The 19,626-nt window shown below is 37.5% G+C and overlaps 3 protein-coding genes across 4 annotated transcripts in view; 1 reads left to right on the forward strand and 2 right to left on the reverse strand.

Annotated features, from left to right (window-relative positions):
- The window catches only part of LOC123592936 (olfactory receptor 13C3), a 331,436-nt gene that overhangs the window by 190,642 nt on the left and 121,168 nt on the right, over positions 1–19,626 (reverse strand). The window lies entirely within an intron of this gene.
- On the forward strand, positions 7,837–8,789 carry LOC123592942 (olfactory receptor 13C3-like). Its single transcript, XM_045468382.1, has one exon. It carries the CDS (start codon positions 7,837–7,839, stop codon positions 8,773–8,775), a length of 939 nt encoding a protein of 312 aa, XP_045324338.1. The 3' UTR covers positions 8,776–8,789.
- LOC123592726 (olfactory receptor 13F1-like) lies at positions 14,554–15,501 on the reverse strand. The gene has a single exon (XM_045468068.1). It carries the CDS (start codon positions 15,415–15,417, stop codon positions 14,554–14,556), a length of 864 nt encoding a protein of 287 aa, XP_045324024.1. The 5' UTR covers positions 15,418–15,501.

Below are 19,626 nucleotides of genomic sequence, written 5' to 3' on the forward strand. Positions count from 1 at the left end.
TTTTTTTCTTTCATATAACCATGTTAACATAAATATTTTTGCATTAATGCAAATTCTTCAAAAATATTATTTAATAGTTGTAAAATAGTCCATCAAATGATATACTATGATGATTTCATAATTCCCCCTCATCAAAATAGAAAAGTATAGAAAACTACAAAAGGTAGCAGGCAGGAAGATGGCAGTATAGTAGGAGACCTATCTCATCCCACAAACACAGCTAGAGAACTATCAAATCATCCTAAATATCCAAGAATCAACCTAAAGACTGCCAGAACAAATTCCACAACTAAAAGGAGAGAAGAAGAAGGTAAGAAGAAGAGAGAGCTGGTTCGGGGTGAAAAGGATCTGAGATGCTGCAGAGGGGAGGGAGCCTTGGTCATGGAGGAATGCAAGAGAGAGAGGAACACACAGGGAAACACACAAGGAGAATGTTTCCCCAAGCCATTGGCTGAGAAAACCAGAGGGCCTGAATTTAATAAGTTCTTGCAACCAGTGTGGCTTAAAGCCTAGAGTTTTAAAGGTCAGCAGGCTTGGCTGGGATAGAGCCCAGAGGGTACTGCACTGCTCCTGGAGAGAAGGCAAGAAAACAATCCAGGGACAGATGGCATGGAAACAGCAATCTGAACAAAATCTGGCACACACAGTGAGGAGATTATTCACTCTTCTAGGAGTGAGTCCCTGAGTGGCTGTGTTCATGGTGATACCTGCTTTTCAGAAGAAGGAAAAGCAGATTAGTTATCCTAATACATAGATACCAATGGTCATTATATCAAAATCTCATACTGAGACAAATTAAAAGATCCAATTATATTAAAATTGTAGGCTAGATTATACTAATTCCACTTAATATTCCTCACATGTTAAAAAGGAATATTACAAAGACTATGAAAAATCACAAAAACATTGCAATAAAGTAGCAAATACTAATCAAACTTATACTATGATTATACTGGTATAAAGAAAAAATAGTGTATGGTCTAGAATAAAAATATAAAAATAAAAACAGTTCAAAGAGATGGGATGACTATTTAGGATTCTATTAGGATTGATCTAGTATTATTTGTGTAACAAAATGAAAAACAAATTCTTGGGAAAAGTTTAACTCTTCTGCAACCTTTTGGACATATTCTGATTCCAATCCCAGCTTCTGTAGAAGCCATCAAAGACAGCCATACTCAATTAATACTCCAAGAAATTTATGGCTGGGGAAGATTCTCTTTAAGTGAAGATAATTGGGTCTTTAGAATCTGCAGAAGTCAGGGATTTTGATCTCTAGAGAATCCTAAGTTTCTGACTCACAACCTTAGGGATTGAAGAAGTTTGTAAAAAAATGGGCGCTAAATTAATTCCAAGAGAAGCTGAATCTCTCGAGTAAGCATCAACATTAGAACAAGTCCTGGGAAACCAGAGTTGCATCATGGATCCTTATTTTTAATATGTTTTCTTTCCTTGACACCTTCTTAGGAAAATTCATATTCAAACCAATTGCCTGGTTGTAGCAATTCTTCCTCACATTTCTTTTTAGGAAGGAGAACAACCATCTTTCAAATTGAAAATCTGGTCTCATCTGAAAATGCAAATGGAATTCAAATTCCTGGAAATGTTTTCTATTACTTAATAGAATGGAATGGTGAGAATGACTTTAAAACACAGACAGAAGGTAAGATAAAGAGAAAAGTTTTACTCAAATCATTTCCAAAGGAAAACATCCTATCAATAAATATAAAGATTTCTTTTTGTTGAGGTGATCACAGCTGGTGGGATTTTGAAAATATGTATATATGTGTAAAGGAAAAAAACACAAAATTCCAGGCACCAACTTCAAGAGCAGGATATTATTTAAATTTCTTTAAAGATCCCAAACTACTACATGGAAGAGACTACTGAGGAAGGTAATTTGCCCGTAATGCAAACAGGTCTAATAATAGACCCTTAATAATAAGTGAAATGCTACTGTATTCAAGTATAAAGTTCAATAAATCTTATGTAAAAATCATCTGGAGAAAGGATCCATAATAATTTATATATTAATCACACATAAACTGTGCTCAGTAGGGGTTTGAGGAAACTTGTAATTAAAGGTGTTTATTGTAAAAACAGGATTAGAAACCAAATATATGTAACAGGGTGCTGAAGTAATTATAAGTGTTAATTTGAGCTGTAGGTGTCCAAGGCAAAAGAAGAAATACTATTTTTTTTAATCTCCCACATATGTAACAAATCAATTCTACCACTCTATACTTTAATTGTCCACACTAGACCTGAAAGGAATTTTTGGCCTTTTTCACAATTTATTTCATTATTGTGGATAGTGTCTTCATAAGTGGAAGACAATAAATGCCTTCAATGCTTTCCAGAGATTTCAATATATTTTTATGTATATTTTTTTCATTTGGATGCTTGAAAGTTAAGTGCATCATATTAAATAGTGGTTTTATAAGAATAAATGTTATCAATAAGTAAATAAAGTATAGTGCTAAAACCGGGTTTTGGAAGCATAAGGTTTTAATTTGTAACGTTTATTTATTTTGAGAGAGAGAGAGAGAGAGAGAGAGAGAGAGAGAGAGAGAGAGACAGCATGAGTGGGGGAGGGGCAGAGAGAGACAGGGAGACAGAGAATCCAAAACAGGCTCCAGGCTCTGAGTTGTCAGCACAGAGCCTGATGCGGAGCTCAAACTCACGAACCATGAGATCATGACCTGAGCCGAAGTCAGACGCTTAACTGACTGAGCCATCCAGGCACCCCAATATAAGGTTTTAAATCATACTTCTGGTATTTACCAACTATAAGACATAAAAAACCAGGTGTTGTATGGAAGTACTGAATCACTAAACCGTACACCTGAAACTAATATTACACTGTAAGTTAACTAACTAGAATTTAAATAAATACTTTTTAAAAAGATAGTGATCATTGTACTTAACCTTTGAAATTTCAAAGTAATTTCCTCATTGGTAAAATTCATAATAATATTTGGCTTATTTGGAAGATTACATGATAAAAATGATATGAAGTGCCTCATACTAGGACATCACATGAAAATTTTTCTTCTCTTTGTAAGCTAAAATAATACATCTTTCCTTGTGGTATATTAATTAAAGAGTAGAGTCTATAAAATCTATAAATTAAGACAGGATATCCATTTATTTTTGTACAGTATCAATTGTCTTAATTGATATCTTTAGAAGAGCTGGAGACGATGATAGGATTATTTCCTTTAGTGAGAATTTAGAGTGCAGATAGCATGTGTTTTTCAGTGAAAAATGTTAGTACTTTATTAGATCTTCAAGTAGCTAAGTCAATAAAACAAAATAAAAATTTATAGAAAGTTAGAAAGTTCCTTCTAAAAAGTTAGACAGCTTGACTTCTGGCTTGAATAAAATGTCACAGACTTCCTTAGGACTGTTACAACACTAAAACAGTGCCCAGATAAAGTCCCAGCACATTGAACCACAGAGATGTTAATTCTTATAAAAAACCAGGGGTTGGGAGAGGGGGATTAGAGGTTGGCTAAGATCCAGGTGTTCAGATCCTTTACAAATAGGAATGTCATCTTCCAAATGATTTCCATGCTAGGCATCAACAGACCACATCTCTTTTGATAAAATATGATTAAGTGAAGAACTCAAGTCCCTCATCTTGGCATACCTCCAAAAAACAAAAAACACTGTTTATTGGAAGATTTTTGAAAGTAGGGATTATAAATGCTCTCTGGAAATCAGAAATACTGGGTTCCTCCCAATAACTGGATAGGACACACCAGTACAGCTTAGCCTCAATGTGTATGTAGTTTCTAGAAAATTAAGATAATCACTGTACAACTTAAATTATTTTAACATACTTTGTTCTGCTTCCTCCTTTTAAATAATATTCTTTCTTTATGAATATCAATTTTAAGTTTTGGGTAATTCAGAAAAGTAGAAGAAAGGTCTCTAGGTAACCATTAATGTCTTAGGTATTCCTAGTCTTTCTACACTGTCTAGGCTATCTTGGTTTAGGTTTCAGTTTTGCAGAAAAGAAAAAAAATGACGTTTTTTTGTTTGTTTCCAACTTAATCATTCTAATATAATTTAAAAATCTTTGTTTTAATACAAAGTTGTCACAAATGTCATATAAGAAGTGCATAATGGCCCATCAAATTAGTGTGCCATGATTATTTAACAATTCCCCTGCCATGAGTTAAAAATGAAAAACTATTTCAAAAGATAATATCCAATAATGGCAAGGATTTAGTAAAGAATTATCTAATATACATTTTGCATAGAAAGTGATTTATTAGAAACTATCAAGAATCTTAAAATTTTCCATTCTCTTGTCCCCAGGAAAATATTTTAGTGAAGTAAGCTAAAATGAAGAAATCATTTGTCACAATGCTATTAAACAAGAGTGTTTGTCCATTGCTTCTTAAAAGTTGCACTAATATTACACGAGTAATGAAAGTAATTTCCTCTTACTGTCCACTATTCCTCCCCCATCACCACCACCATTTGAAACCACTAAAGCACATTGTTGGTTTCTCTTATAAATGTTTGCAAGTGATTTTTTTTTTTTTTTTGCAGCAACTGTCTCTGAACTATCAGTATACCAGATGTACACCATCATTATTTGCTACAAGTCATTTCCAAATAGGAATCACCTTCTTGGTGATGTTCCTAGGAAAGAAGGGAGAGGGCGTCTGACATGATTCACATCTTCCCTGAAACAACAGATCCAAGACAACTGATGCTCCTTCAAAGACTCTATCAAAATTTTATTTTCAGGTTCAGAGTAGGTTGATATATATATATATCTACAGTCAATCAAATTCTAAACTTAATACCAAATAGAAGTATATCCTGCCCTACCCAACGCTTCCTACCCTCTTTGTAATGTATGCCTGCAAAGCCTGGTACAGCCTGAATTGCATGAGAACCCTTCTTTCCATAGCCAATAGGCGTATAAATATTGTATTATGCTGATTAACATGATTTGCCATTGTAAACTGGAGTTGTCATAGAAAAGAGCATAACCTGTTGGCAAAAGGTGATCCCAGAAAGAAATGGCAAAGCCTATATCAGAAACAGGGCCTTCTTTAATTTTTTTAATGTTTATTTGACAGAGAGAGAGAGTGTGGGGGAAGGGGCAGAGAGGGAGAGACAGGATCCCAAGCAGGCTCTTCTATGTCAGCACAAAGGCTGACACAGGGCTCGATGCCACCAACTGTGAGATCATGACTGGAGCTGAAACCAAGAGAAGGATGCTTAACTGGGACACTCAGACGCACCACATAGCCTTGTTTAAAAATACTAACTAGAGGGGCACCTGTTGGTTCAGTCAGTCGAGACTCAGACTCTTAATTTTGGCTCAGGTAATTATCTCGTGGTTCATGAGAAGGAGCCCCACTTCAGGCTCTGTGCTAATAGTGTAGAGGGTGCTTCGGATTCTCTCTTTCTCTCTCTGCCCCTACCTCACTCACACGCCCTCTCCATCTCACTCAAAATAAATAAACATTTTTTAAAAAGCACTAGTAAGAAAATTATCAATTGGATCAAAATTTTTTTCCTCTAGGGATTTTTTTAAGTTAGGTAGAATACCTTGAGAATGAAAAGTGTTTTCAAAATTATGTTCTTTGATTTATTTACTGTAAAAAGGTCAGCTACTAATATCTACTCTTTAATTTTTTTCAAATTAAAGTTATTTGTTCCATGCTCTATGATGCACAATTCAGATGCTTGAGCTGACTTCAAATTCCTCTTTTGGAAAATATTTACCATAATTGCAAATTCAAAATATGGAAGAGAAAGGACTTTAATATGGACAAAAACAACAGACTCTGTTGTATGTAGTTTGGTTGCTTGTATATCTAAAATCTAAAGAACACAAAACTGAGTGTAATACACTCACACCGATGTCTCAACTCCAAGTGTCACAGAATGTTCAGTTTTGCATTGTCTACTATTCGATTACAGTCCTACATACAAGGGAAGCAGTAGTGGAATTTGCAATAGCATTGGAGAGAAATGGTCTAAAAGGCCTTGCTACTCATGTGAGTTCTGCAGACATAAACAGCATCTGGAAACATGTTAATAAATTCAGATCTTAGAATCCAATTCAGACCCACTGATTCAGAATCCCTTACAAAGATTCTCCTATCCGAATTTTGTGTGTACTAAAATTTGGAGGCACTTGACTAGACAGGTGGTTTTTTTCCGCAAGGCACATTAGAATCATCTGGAGAACATTATTTAGAAAGATGTCTGATTCCCACTCCTTAGATAATTCACATAATTCTGAGAGGGCAAGAGCATGTTGTTTAAAAAAGGCAGGTGAGGGGCGCCTGGGTGGCTCAGTCGGTTAAGCGTCTGACTTCAGCTCAGGTCACGATCTCGCGGTCCGTGAGTTCCAGCCCCGCGTCGGGCTCTGGCCTGATGGCTCAGAGCCTGGAGCCTGCTTCTGATTCTGTGTCTCCCTCTCTCTCTGCCCCTGCCCTGTTCATGCTCTGTCTCTCTCTGTCCCAAAAATAAATAAAACGTTAAAAAAAATTAAAAAAAAATAAAATAAAAAAGGCAGGTGAGGGGCACCTGGGTAGCTCAGTTGGATAAACTGACTTCGGCTCAGGTAAGGATCTTGGCAACTTGTTTGAGCCCCAAATCTGGCTTTCTGCTGTCACCCGAGAGCCCACTTTGGATCCTGTTTCCTTCCCCTTCTGCCCCTCCTCCACTAGTGCTCTCTCTCAAAAATAAACATTAAAAAAGATAAAAATACAGGGTGCCTGGGTGGTTCAGCTGGTTAAGCACCCGACTTCAGCTCAGTCATGATCTCGCAGTTCGTGGGATCCAGCCCCATGTCGGGTTCTGTGCTGACAGCTCAGAGCCTGAAGACTGTTTCAGATTCTTTGTCTCCCTCCCTCTCTGCCCCTCCCCCATTCTCTCTCTCTCTCTCTCTCTCTCTCTCTCTCAAAAATAAACATTAAAAAAAAATTTTTAATATATAGATAAAATAAAATAAGTAAAACTGGCAGGTGTTGGGGTGCCTGGGTGGCTCAGTCAGTTAAGCATCTGACTTCAGCTCAGGTCGTGATCTCACGGTTTGAGAGTTTAAGCCCCGTGTCGGGCTCTGTACTGACAGCTCAGAGCCTGAAGCCTGATTCACATTCTGTGTCTCCCTCTCTTTCTCTGACCCTCCCCAACTCATGTGCGCACGCTCTCCCTCTCTCTCTCAAAAATAAACATTAAAAAATATTTTTTTAAACTGGCAAGTGCTATAAAGTTAGAAAATAAATTGGAATAGTGGATCACACTCTGTTTTCATATACATTTTACCTCTATGAATTTCACTTTCCTCAGAGAATTATAGTGATGATAAAATGAGTAATATGTGTGAATATATTAGTGAATTATAAAACCCTGAACTAATAATATTGTTTATGACTTCCATGAAATAAAATCAAATACATAGTTATTTATAACAGATGAAGTATACTCTCTCCAAAATGATGATATTCAAAGTGTAGGCTGTGGGTCCAAAGAATAGGAAATAACAGATGTTTGTTAAGATGCAAATAGTTCTTCCCTGCCTCAGAACTGTGTATCACTATCTCAGGAAATGGAATACAAGAGCCTATATTTTTAAAGAGCTGGTCAATGTAATTATTACACGTCTTCAATCCCTATATGTACCAGGAGAGAAATTCAAAACGCTAAACTCAGAGCTCTTAGCACCACTCCAGCGAGTGTGGACACACTTGGTGCCCCTCCCCCAGTGATCTCTCACTGCACATGGTAATATGCACTGACGCGTTATGCTCACATGCAGTTTTCTCTTCTGGATTACTCCAGGTATAGAAAAATAAAATGGACAGGACGAACTGGACAGAGATTGAGTTCATTCTCCAGGGACTTTCTGAATACCCCAAAGTGGAAAAACTCCTTTTCGTCATGTGCTTGATGATGTACCTGGTGATTCTGCTGGGGAACAGCACCTTGATCATACTAATTCTCCTGGATTCCCGCCTCCATACGCCCATGTACTTCTTCCTTGGTAATCTTTCCCTCCTAGACATTTGTTACACATCCTCCTTTACCCCCTCAGTGTTGATTCACTTCCTATCAAAGAAAAAAACCATCTCCTTCACTAGGTGTGTTGTTCAGATGTCTGTCTCCTACACTATGGCATGCACAGAATGCGTGCTCTTAGCAGTGATGGCATATGACCGTTACGTGGCTATCTGTAACCCTCTGAGATACCCCATCATCATGAGCAAGGCACTTTGTATTCAGATGGCAGCCCTCTCCTGGGGAATGGGCTTTCTCAATTCACTGACAGAAACTATTCTTGCAATACGGTTGCCCTTTTGTGGAAAAAATGTCATTAACCACTTTGTTTGTGAAATAATGGCTTTTGTCAAGCTGGCTTGTGCAGATATTTCCTTGAATGAGATTGCTATAATGTTGGGCAATGTAATATTTTTGTATATTCCATTATTGTTAATTTGCATCTCCTACATTTTCATCCTATCTACTGTACTAAAAATGAATTCAGCAGAAGGAAGAAAAAAAGCTTTTTCTACCTGTTCAGCCCACTTAACAGTAGTGACCATGTTTTATGGGACAATCCTCTTCATATATATGAAGCCAAAGTCCAAAGACTCTGCTATTGACAAATTGATTGCTCTGTTCTATGGAGTAGTCACTCCCATGCTCAATCCTATCATATATAGCCTGAGGAACACAGAGGTGCTTGGAGCTTTGAGAAAATTGATGAGTAGACACTGGTTCTGGAGAAAAGGATGAAAAACTTACATCTTCGAGTTCATGCACCAAATAAACTCATATATTTGAGGAAAAGACTTTTATTTAAAACAGAGCAAAAGAAATAAAGATTATATGTAGGATCACAGAATTTAGGAGCTAGAAAGAAATTTCAAGATAATTATCTAGCTTTCCCTTTTTACGAAAATGACTGTTACAAAAATGTAGACACAACTAGTATAAGTACTAAGAGTAAAATTTAAGGAATAAGAAAAAAGATGTAATTAAATGTTTCCAGGAAAATCCAGTACAGATTCTCTTCAACTGATGGAGTTATGTCCTGATAAACCCATCAAAATTTGAAAATATCATTAGTCAAAAATATCTTTAATACACCTAATCTACTGAACATCACAGCTTACCTTGAAAATGTGCAAATGCTTACATTAGCCTATAGTTGGTCAAAACCATCTCATACAAACCCTATTTGCAATAGAGTGTTGAATATTTCATATAACGTATTGAGCACTGTACTTAAATTGAAAAACAGAATGGTTGTATGGGTATGAAACAGTTGTGAGTGTATCAGTTGTTTATTCTTGTGATCATGTGGCTCAAACTGGAAGCTGGGGCCACTGCCACAGCCTAGCGCAACAAGAATATCATACCACATGTTACTAGCCCAGGAAAAGACCACAATTTAAATTTTAAAGTGTGGTTTCTACTGAATGCATATCACTTTCACATCATCATGAAGTTGAAATATCCTATGTCAAACCATTTTAATGTATGGACCATCTGTATGTATGTCTGCTGAACAAGTAAAACATGTATCTTTCAGTTCCCTTTTGAGAGAACTACTTGAATTTTTGTGTTTGTTTGTCTGTTTGTTTGTTACTGCTTTTTATTTTACCCAAGGACTTGACCTGACTCCAACCTAATTTTTCAGGTACATATTTCCCCTTCTTTACCTCCTCATGTTTCTCCCATGTTTGCACATGCTGTGCTACATTCACTATTACTTCTCCAATTATATCATGTTCTTTACACCTAAAGACAACAGCATATGCCACTTCATCTCCATCCTCACATTTCTCTTTCTATGGTAACAGCCTAGCAATCTTATTAAGCACAATTCAAGTGTGAGATCTTCTACAAATCCTTCCAAAGTTTGCCCGCTTACTTATTCCTCCTTTATGCTGTCCTGAACTTTATCTGTTATGGCTATTTTCCTTTTACACTATAATCATTTGTTCATTTCTGAAATCCACCCAATGGCAGAACTCACTGTTCTCTGTATGAAGTCTAATGTCAAATAAATTTAAACAGTAGGCAGTAAGTAATTACTTATTTAACATTTTGAAATAATAGTAAAATATAGTCTAAGTACTTGATTTAATACAGGGATATAAGAGAACTTGAATTTATGTATTATTTCATTGACCAAATAACACATCGAAAAGTTATGGATAAAATATCAGCTAATATTAAATGTACAGAAATGTAAGGGAAGATAAAAGAAAGATAAATATACTCAAGAGGTCATTTGTGGGGTGCCTGGGTGGCTCAGTTGGTTGGGTGTCCAACTTCGGCTCAGGTCATGATCTCACAGCTCCTGGGTTCAAGCCCTGCGCTGGGCTCTGTGCTGACAGCTCAGAGCCTGGAGCCTGCTTCGGATTCTGTGTCTCCCTCTCTCTCTGCCCCCCTCCTGCTCACACTCTGTGTTTCTCTCTCTCTCTGTCTCAAAAATAAATAAACATTAAAAAAGAGGTCATTTGGTCTGGGTAAGGCAAAAATCATATCAGTGTATACTTATTCTGTAATGAGCAACTGCTGAAAAAAAATATCTATCAATTGTATAAACACTTCTTAAGGATTACTGAGAATTTCACTCTATCAAAAGCAATAATCTTATTTTAAATATTTCCTTTCAAAGAAATCCCCTTGAAATTGCTAGCGAATAATAATTGTACTTTTATTTTTTATGTGATTACCTAACATCTATTTGTATGTAATACAGGTGAGTTGCCTGGTACAGTCCCACAGCCTGAGCTGGATAAGGAGAGTGGCTCTGCTCAAGGGCCACCCAGCAAAGGTTTCAACAACCCAACAGAGTTCAGAAAGGAATCCCTGCTTGTTCTGCCCAGCAGGATGTTTGGGGCCTGATGGAATAAGTAAAAGGTCAACATGAAAGGGAGGCCCAGTTCAGGTAGTCAGAACCCAGTAGAATCAAAAGGACACCCATATATGGAATGACTCAGCTCAGACTGTCAGAGAAAGAGGGAAAGACAGAGAGAGAAAGAGATAACTTGGGATATTTTATGCTTATATCCCTAAACACTACCAGAGTGATAGGCTAGACTTGTAACACACTCATAGATGTTTCTCAATACATTGAAATCATAGGTAGATTCAAATATTTTTTAATTTTTATTTATCTGAGGGAGAGAGAAAAAGAGAGAGGGAGAGAGACTGTCAGTAGGGGAGGGACAGAGAGAAAGGGAGACACAGAATATAGAGCAGACTCCAGGCTCTGAGCTGTCAGCATAGAACCTAACACGGGCTCGAACTCACAAACCAGAGATCATGACCTAAGCCGAAGTTGGATGCTTAACTGACTGAGCCACCCAGGCACCCTGAAATCACAGGTAAATTCAAACTAACTGAAACTAGAGTCTAGCAAGAAAAAAAAAAAAAGATCAAAATCTGACTCTGTCAAAGTGATACACCTATCATCCTAGCTAAGTCACAGGTGGTCTTTTGGAATTAGCATATTTGCTAACTTTTAAATAATTTTAAATAATTATTATAAATATATTGATAGATTAAATAAACTTCCCATTTTATAGACAAAGAAATTGGATTAGGATGTTTAAGAAATTGCTTAAGATTGGGGTGCCTGGGTGGCTCAGTTGGTTAAAAGTCCTACTCTTGATTTCAGCTCAGGTCATGATCTCATGGTTCATGGGATAGAGCCATGCATTGCATTGCAGGGGATAGTCAGCATGAAGCCTGCTTGGGATTCTCTTTTTCTCCCTCTCTCTCTACCGTCCCCCTGGTTACGTGCGTGTTCACACACTATCTCTCTCAAAATAAATAAATAAACATTAAAAAAAAAGAAATCGCCTAAGATCACTAAGCTTATATAGACACCCCAAAAAATTGTAATTCTTTTTATTTAATTTAAATTCAGGTTATTTAACATATAGTGTAGTATTGGCTTCAGGGGTAGAATTTAGTGATTTATCATTTACACATAACAGTCATATGTAACACTCATCCCAAGAAGTGTCCGCCTTAATGTCCATCACCCATTTAGCCCATCCCCTCTCCCACCTCCCTCCCAGCAACTCTCAGTTTGTTCTCTGTATTTAAGAGTCTCTCATGGTTTGCCTACCTCTCTGTTTTTATCTTATTTTTGCTTCCCTTCCTTTATGTTCATCTCTTTTGTTTCTTTCTTTCTTTTTTTTTTTTTAACATTTATTCATCATTGAGAGACAGAGTGAGACAGAGCAAGAGCATGGAAGGGGCAGAGAGAGGAGGAGACACAGAATCTGAAGCAGGCTCCAGGCTCTGAGCTGTCAACACAGAGCCTGACACAGGGCTTGAACTCACAAACCACAAGATCATGACCCGAGGAGAAGTCAGACGCCCAACCAACCAAGGCACCCTGGGCCCCATTATCTGTTTTGTTTCTTAAATTACACGTATGAGTGAAATCATATGATATTTGTATTTCTCTGCCTGACTTACTTTGCTTAGCATAATACACATCAGTTGCATCCATTTTACAAATGTCAAGATATCATTCTTTCTGATCACCAAGTAATATTCCATTGTATATACATACCATTTTCTTTTTATCCATTTATCAGTCAATGGATATTTGGGCTCTTTCAATAATTTAGCTATTGTTGATAGTGCTGCTATAAACACTGGGGTGCATGTGCCCCTTTGAATCAGCATTTCTGTATACTGTGGATAATTTACTCTAGATCCCATGTGTACTATTCTTTCACCTTCACCACAGTTCTGACCAATAACAGGAAAACATAACCAAAATTTTATAGATAATTGCCCTAAATTACCCTAGAAAACATCATCCACACCTAGTACTCAATTTACATCTCTTTGCAAAAGATTTCCCAACATATATATAGCTTTAGACCTAATTTCTTGCCCAGATTTCACAAATCTGTCTTAACCTGTAAGTCTACACATCAATGCACAGCCAACCAGTCAACCGACTTACATCCCTATCTTTGTGAAGCCATCATCCTTACGCTACTCGTGTCATCCAATCAACGACTGCATCAGAGTTCTTTACTTACACCAATGGACCAATCATCTTTGATGACTGTTTATTCATATCTGAGAAATCGAATCCAGCCCTACAATCCGTTAATTCCCATATTCATCCTATCTTCTTCATGCCATTGCTTTCTGGATCCAAGCCATCACAATTTTATTGACTCTTGTGACAACTTCGTGATAAAGAGCAAATAAGTTTTGCACACTGTCCTCACATTTAGTCATCTGGTCCAGAAAAGACATACAAATGTTACAAATACTGATGAGTGTACATTTTTAAGTTCTTTGTATATTATGGCTTATACAATAAGATATGTCATATATTTCAGCATTTCTCACCATTTTAGTGGGTTTGGGATACTGTGTATTTTATAATATAAATATATCATGTATTTTGTTTCTAAATGCTTATAGCTTTATTTATACCCTTGGATCTAAGCATCTAGGTGTCAGGGGAAAGCACAATAAAAAAGGGAAGGGTGCTTATAGTTTCACTGAAACATCCTGCAGCTTCTTTGAATTTACGAAATTAATGTCAGCACTCGAAGACCAACAACAAACTGCTAAACTCGCTGATATTTTTGCAGACTAGCATCCCTCTACCCCATTTCTATTCAGTATATATTTGTGCAGACCTTCTCCATTTGTACATAGACATTCACATCACACACATCTATCTGCATCCACAAATATTTCCACACATGTAAAACACAGTTATACTTTGTAGAATATGCAATTACTCCCATTAAATTTAGCAATGCTTAAAAGAGGTTGTAGTGGTTTCCTAATACTACCATAACAAAATAGCACAGATTGGATTGCCTGAACAATAGAAATTGACTTTCTCATAGTTCTGGAGGATAGACCAAGATTAAAGTGTTGGCAGATTTGATTTCTTCTGAAGCCTCTCCCTGGCTTGCAGATAGCCATTTTCTTGCTAGGTCTTTTCCCCTGTGTGTGACAAACCCTGGAGTACCCATGTGTGTCTAAATTTCTTAAATTTTTTCTTATAATGACATAAGTCCAATTGTGATGAGGGCCCACACTGATAGCCTCATTTTAACTTAATCACACTTTAAAGGCCTTATCTCCAAACGTAAATACATTCTGAAGTACTGGTGGGTTAGAGCTTCAACATAAGTTTTGCAGGGACACGATTCAGCCTAAAACAAAGGTTAATAATAAATTATCTAAAAAGTCTACTATAGTTATTACATTTGTATATTACATGTACATAATTTTGAATACTAACAATACACTAGCTTAATGTTTAAAGCTATACTTACAGTCTATAACCCAAAATAAAATTGAAGTTTGTCATCATAAGTCTATTTATGTAAGATTTCAGATATGCTTATGTAAGATATGTCTATATTATCTTAGAGCTTCAGCAGTCAGTCAAGGAGGAAACTTAGGAAATCACACATCTTATTTAAAATGAGTGTCTTCCCCTCTTAGTCCAATGTTCTGGTGTGTATTGAACACATCAATACATCCCTTAGATTAATGTTATGATTTGCTCTGGGGGATTAAAAAAGCACACAGAGGGTTCCTAATCAGCAATTTTTTCACAGCTGCTTTTACCTCTTTGTTCCGTAAACTATAAATGATAGGATTCAACATGGGGGTTAATCCAGCATATACCAAAGCCATACATTTGTCTATTTCCTGTGAATCTACAGCGGAGGGCTTCAGGTACATGGAGAGAGCTGTCCCATAGAACAAAACCACCACAGTCAGGTGGGCTGCGCATGTTGAAAAGGCTTTGCTTCCACCATCCACTGAGCTGATTCTCAGGATGTTGGAGACAATGAACGCGTAAGAGACACAAATGCGGAGCATCGGCATAGGAAGAAGAAGTACGCTGATCACCAGCATGATTAACTGCACCCTGGAAGTATCCACACAAACTAGTTTCAAGACAGCCAGAATTTCACAAGTGAAGTGATTGATGATGCTACTTCCACAGAGAGACAGCTGCAGCACAGATACTGTTTCCACCAGGGCGGTGAGGCAGCCTGTCATCCAGGAGCCAGCGGCAATCTGCACACAAGCCCTCTTGTTCATGATGATGGGGTATCTCAGAGGGTTGCAGATGGCCACATACCGGTCATACGCCATCGTGGACAGGAGCACACACTCAGTGGAGCCCATGGCAAGAGAAAAGTACATCTGAGTGGCACATCCTGAGAATGAGATGGTGTTTTTCCCTGAAACAAAGTTTGTCAGCATTGGAGTGAGAGCAGAAGAGGTGTACCAGATGTCTAAAAAGGAGAGGTTGCTGAGGAAGAAGTACATGGGTTTGTGTAGGTGGGAATCCAGGATGGTGATGGACATCAGAATGATATTACCCAGCAGGGTGATCAGGTACATCAGCAAGCACAGCACAAATATGATGACCTCAACTTTGGGGTAACGAGTAAACCCCAGGAAAATAAAATTGGAAATGACTGTCAAGTTGTCTTGGCCATTTTATGCCTCTGTGATTATCTACAGCAGTGAATGAAAATATACATTACATATATTTTAAAAACTAAATTCTACCATCTTTCAAGGGGTTTTTGTTAGAGGTACATTAAAAGGATCATTATTCTGGAAATACTATACTAATTATTCATTCATTCATTCAACATTTATTGAATATACTGCAAGTCACTGAAGATCTCTTTGAATTATGTAAAAAGCTGCTCTCAGGCAACTCACGATAAAATATCACATAATCAAGTAAATAAATAATTACAATAACATGATATAAGTGCACCCTAGGGTGCTAGGAGAACACAGAAAGTAAGAATCCCAACTCTATGTAAGGGACACTGCTCACTGAGACATTTTGAGACTTAGTTTAATCAAAAAAGGCATTAGACCTGGGGCACCTGGGTGGCTCAGTTGGTTGAGCTTCAGAATTTTGGTTTTGTCTCAGGTCATGATCTCATGGTTCATGAGTTCAAGCCCCACATGGGTTCAGTTTGAGCCCAGTGTCGGCTCCATGCTGGCAGCATGGAGACTGCTTGTGATTCTCTCTCATTCCCTCTCTGCCCCTCATCTGCTTGCACTCTCTCTCTCAAAATGAATAAATAAACGTTTTTTAAAAATGCATTAGTCTTAATCGAGTTAAAGACCACAGGAGGTTTGCTGGGAAAAGAAAAAAAAATTTGTAAAAGTTAAATCCCGAAAGGATTTAGTTGCATTTCATATAACTACTAATTATGTAATATAACAGACGGATATCTGTAAACTAAGGAATATAAATAGAAGATAAACATGCATCCAATCACTATAGCATGCATTTGTGGTCTTTCCAAATTTTTTCTTGTGGTTGACTTCGAGTTTCATAGTGTTGTGGTCTGAAAATATGCAAGGTATGATCTTGATTGTTTTGTACTTGTTGAGAGCTGATTTGTGTCCTGGTATGTGATCTATTCTGGAGAATGTTCCATGTGCACTCAAAAAGAATGTGTATTCTCCTGCTTTAAGTGAATTGTCCTGAATATATCTATTAAGTCCATCAGGTCCAGTATGTCATTAAAAGCCATTGTTTCCTTGTTGGTTTTCTGTTTAGATCATCTGTCCATTGTTGTAAGTGGGGCATTGAAGTCCCCTACCATTATCGTATTATTATCAATGAGTTTCTTTGTTTGTGATTAACTGATTTATAAATTTGGGTTCCCACATGTTAGGGGTATAAATGTTTACAATTGTTAGATCTTCTTGGTGGATAGATGCATTAATTATGATATAACACCCTTCTTCATCTCTTGTTACCATCTTTATTTTAAAATCCAGTTTGTCTGATACAAGTATGGCTACTCCAGCTTTCTTTTGGAGAGCATTAGCATGATAGATGGTTCTCCGTACCCTTATTTTCAATCTGAATGTATCTTTAGAGTTTAAATGGGTCTCTTGTAAGCAGCATGTAGATGGGTGTCATTTTCTTATCCATTCTCATACCCTATGTCATTTGATTGGAGTGTTTAATCCATTGAGTTTAGGTGAGTACTGAAAGATATGAATTTAGTGCTATTGTGTTGCCTGTAGAGTTGGAGTTTCTGGTGATGTTCTCAGGTCCTTTCTAGTCTTTGTTGCTTTTGGTCTTTTTTGTTTTGTTTCATCTTTTCCCCACTCAGAGAAATCCCCTTAAAATTTCTTGCAGGGCTGTTTAGTGGTCACAAAATCCTTGAGTTTTTGTTTGGGAAACTCTTTATCACTCCTATTTTGAATGACTACCTTGCTGGATAAAGAATTCTTGACCGCATAGTTTTTCTGATTCAGCACATTGAATATATCCTGCTACTCTTTTCTGGCCTGCCAAGTGTCTGTGAATAGGTCTGCTGCGAACCTGATCTGTCTTCCCTTATAGGTTAAGGACTTTTCCCCCTTGCTGCTTTCATAATTCTTTCCTTGTCTGTGTATTTTGTGAATCTGACTATGATATGTCTTGGTGTTAAGTTTTTGTTGAATCTAATGGGAGTTCTCTGTGCTTTCTGGATTTTGATATCTGTGTCTTTCCCCAGATTAGGAAAGTTTTCTGCTATAATTTGCTCACATAAACCTTCTACCCTTTTTTCTCTCTCTTCATCTTCTGGGACTCCTATGATTCTTATGTTATTCCTTTTTAATAAGTCACTGATATCCCTAATTCTTGTATCGTGCTCTTTTCCCTTAGTTTCCCTTTTTTTCCTGCTTCATTATTCTCCACAATTTTGTCTTCTATATCACTGAGTTGCTGCTCTGTTTCATCCATCCTTGCTGCCATGGCATCCATTTGAGATTGCATCTCGGTTATAGCAATTTTAATTTCATCCTGACTAGATTTTACTTCTTTTATCTCCACAGAAAGGGATTCTATGCTTGTTTTAACCCCAGCTAGTAATTCTTATTATCATGGTTCTAAATTCTAGTTCAGACATCTTGCTTATATCTGTGTTGATTAAGCCCCTGGCTGTCATTTATTCGTATTCTTTGTTTTTGGGTGAACTCCTTCATTTTGTCGTTTTGGAGGAAGAAAGTGAATTAATAAAATTTTAATTTAAATTTAAAAAATTAAAAACAACAGAAAAACTCAAATAAAGAAAGCTATATCCTAAGTATGTTTTGGTCTGGTTGTTGAAAGAAGCTTTATAGAATAGAGAAAAAAATTGAAAGATTAGAAAAGAAAAAAAAGTAAGAAAAAATTTAAAAATTAAAAAAAGTATATAATTAAATATAATAAAATGAAATGAAGAATGTTAAATAGAATTTAAAAATTACGAAAAAGTAAAAAAACATAGTAAAAGGAATTTTTTAAAATGTTTCCATACAGAAAATAAAAATGAAATTTTCTTTCTGTATCCAAGAAAAAGACAAGAAAGGAGAAAAAATAAAACAATTTAAACAAAGAAGAAGAAAAATAGATGAATCAGCAAACATAACGAAACCCAAATTAAGTTATATCCAGTTTCCCCTAGAACTCAAACTATGAAGTCCTCCATAGTCTGTACACCAAGCAGGTGGAGAGATTTGTGTTCTTCTAGGGGATGTGCTTGGAAGGCGCAGTTGGGCATGACTTGGTGTAACAGCTCCATTCTCCACTAGGTGGCGCTGCTTAGCTTATTGGGGTGAATCTGTGGCGTCCATGCCCTTGTGCTGGAGAGGTGGAAATGGCTTCACCCAGCTCTGATACAGCACTCTCACCGACCCACAATCAAGCACCCCTCCTTTGTCTCAGGCTTTTATCCATTCCCCCACTTCTACCTTGTCTGTGTCCAAGCGATCAGCCTGCCAGGTGGTACCTCCCACACAGTTTTATCTCAGGTGGGGCTGTGCTTCCAAGCCCCTCACTTCAGAGAACCCTGTGGTGTGGATCCGCTCTAACACTCCGGAGGAGGGTCTCACTGAGCAATGGCTGAATGTCAGCTTGCCCTAGAAAACATTTGTGGGCCTGTGCTGTGGCAGAAGTCAAAGATTATGGCCAGGTGCTGGCTTGCCCCAGATAACAATTGTTCGATCACACAGCAGCAAAGGTTCAGAGATTATGGCAAATCACAACACATAGAGAGAGTCAGGTTTCACTGCATTCTGGTGTCCTTGTCCCAATACCAGCAAATGTGGCTATTCTCCGGGGTCCACTAGGACATTTACCTGTGGGGAAGCTGTATGGCACTACCAAACGCCCTCCAAGCAGGGGAACCGCTTCTCCCTGTGTGGCCCACAGACCCCTTGGACCCCATTGCCCACTCGTTGGGAATCACCCTGCTTCCTCACCAGAGCATGGCCAGATATTAAGCTCTGGAATTTCTGACTCTACACTCCACAGTTTATAGAATACTAATGGCATTGAAACCCTCTTCTTTCTCCCCATCATTGGTTTTGAGGTACAGATTTCTTGTTCAGTCCCTTGTGAGAGTTTCCATTCTTTCTCTTTCTCTCCAGCTACTTTCAGGGAGAGCGCTTTTCCTGCACTCTTCTGCGCACCACCTTCTCTCCACTTTTCTCTGTCCTCTCTCTGCAAAAACAGCTCCCTGCCTTCTGCGGCTTTTCTCTCCCCTAGTTCACCTCTCTGCACCGCATACCTGCAGAGTTCTGTGGCTCAAGTTATGCATA

This window comes from Leopardus geoffroyi, chromosome D4 (assembly GCF_018350155.1).
Source record: "Leopardus geoffroyi isolate Oge1 chromosome D4, O.geoffroyi_Oge1_pat1.0, whole genome shotgun sequence".
In the NCBI taxonomy this organism is placed as follows: domain Eukaryota; kingdom Metazoa; phylum Chordata; class Mammalia; order Carnivora; family Felidae; genus Leopardus; species Leopardus geoffroyi.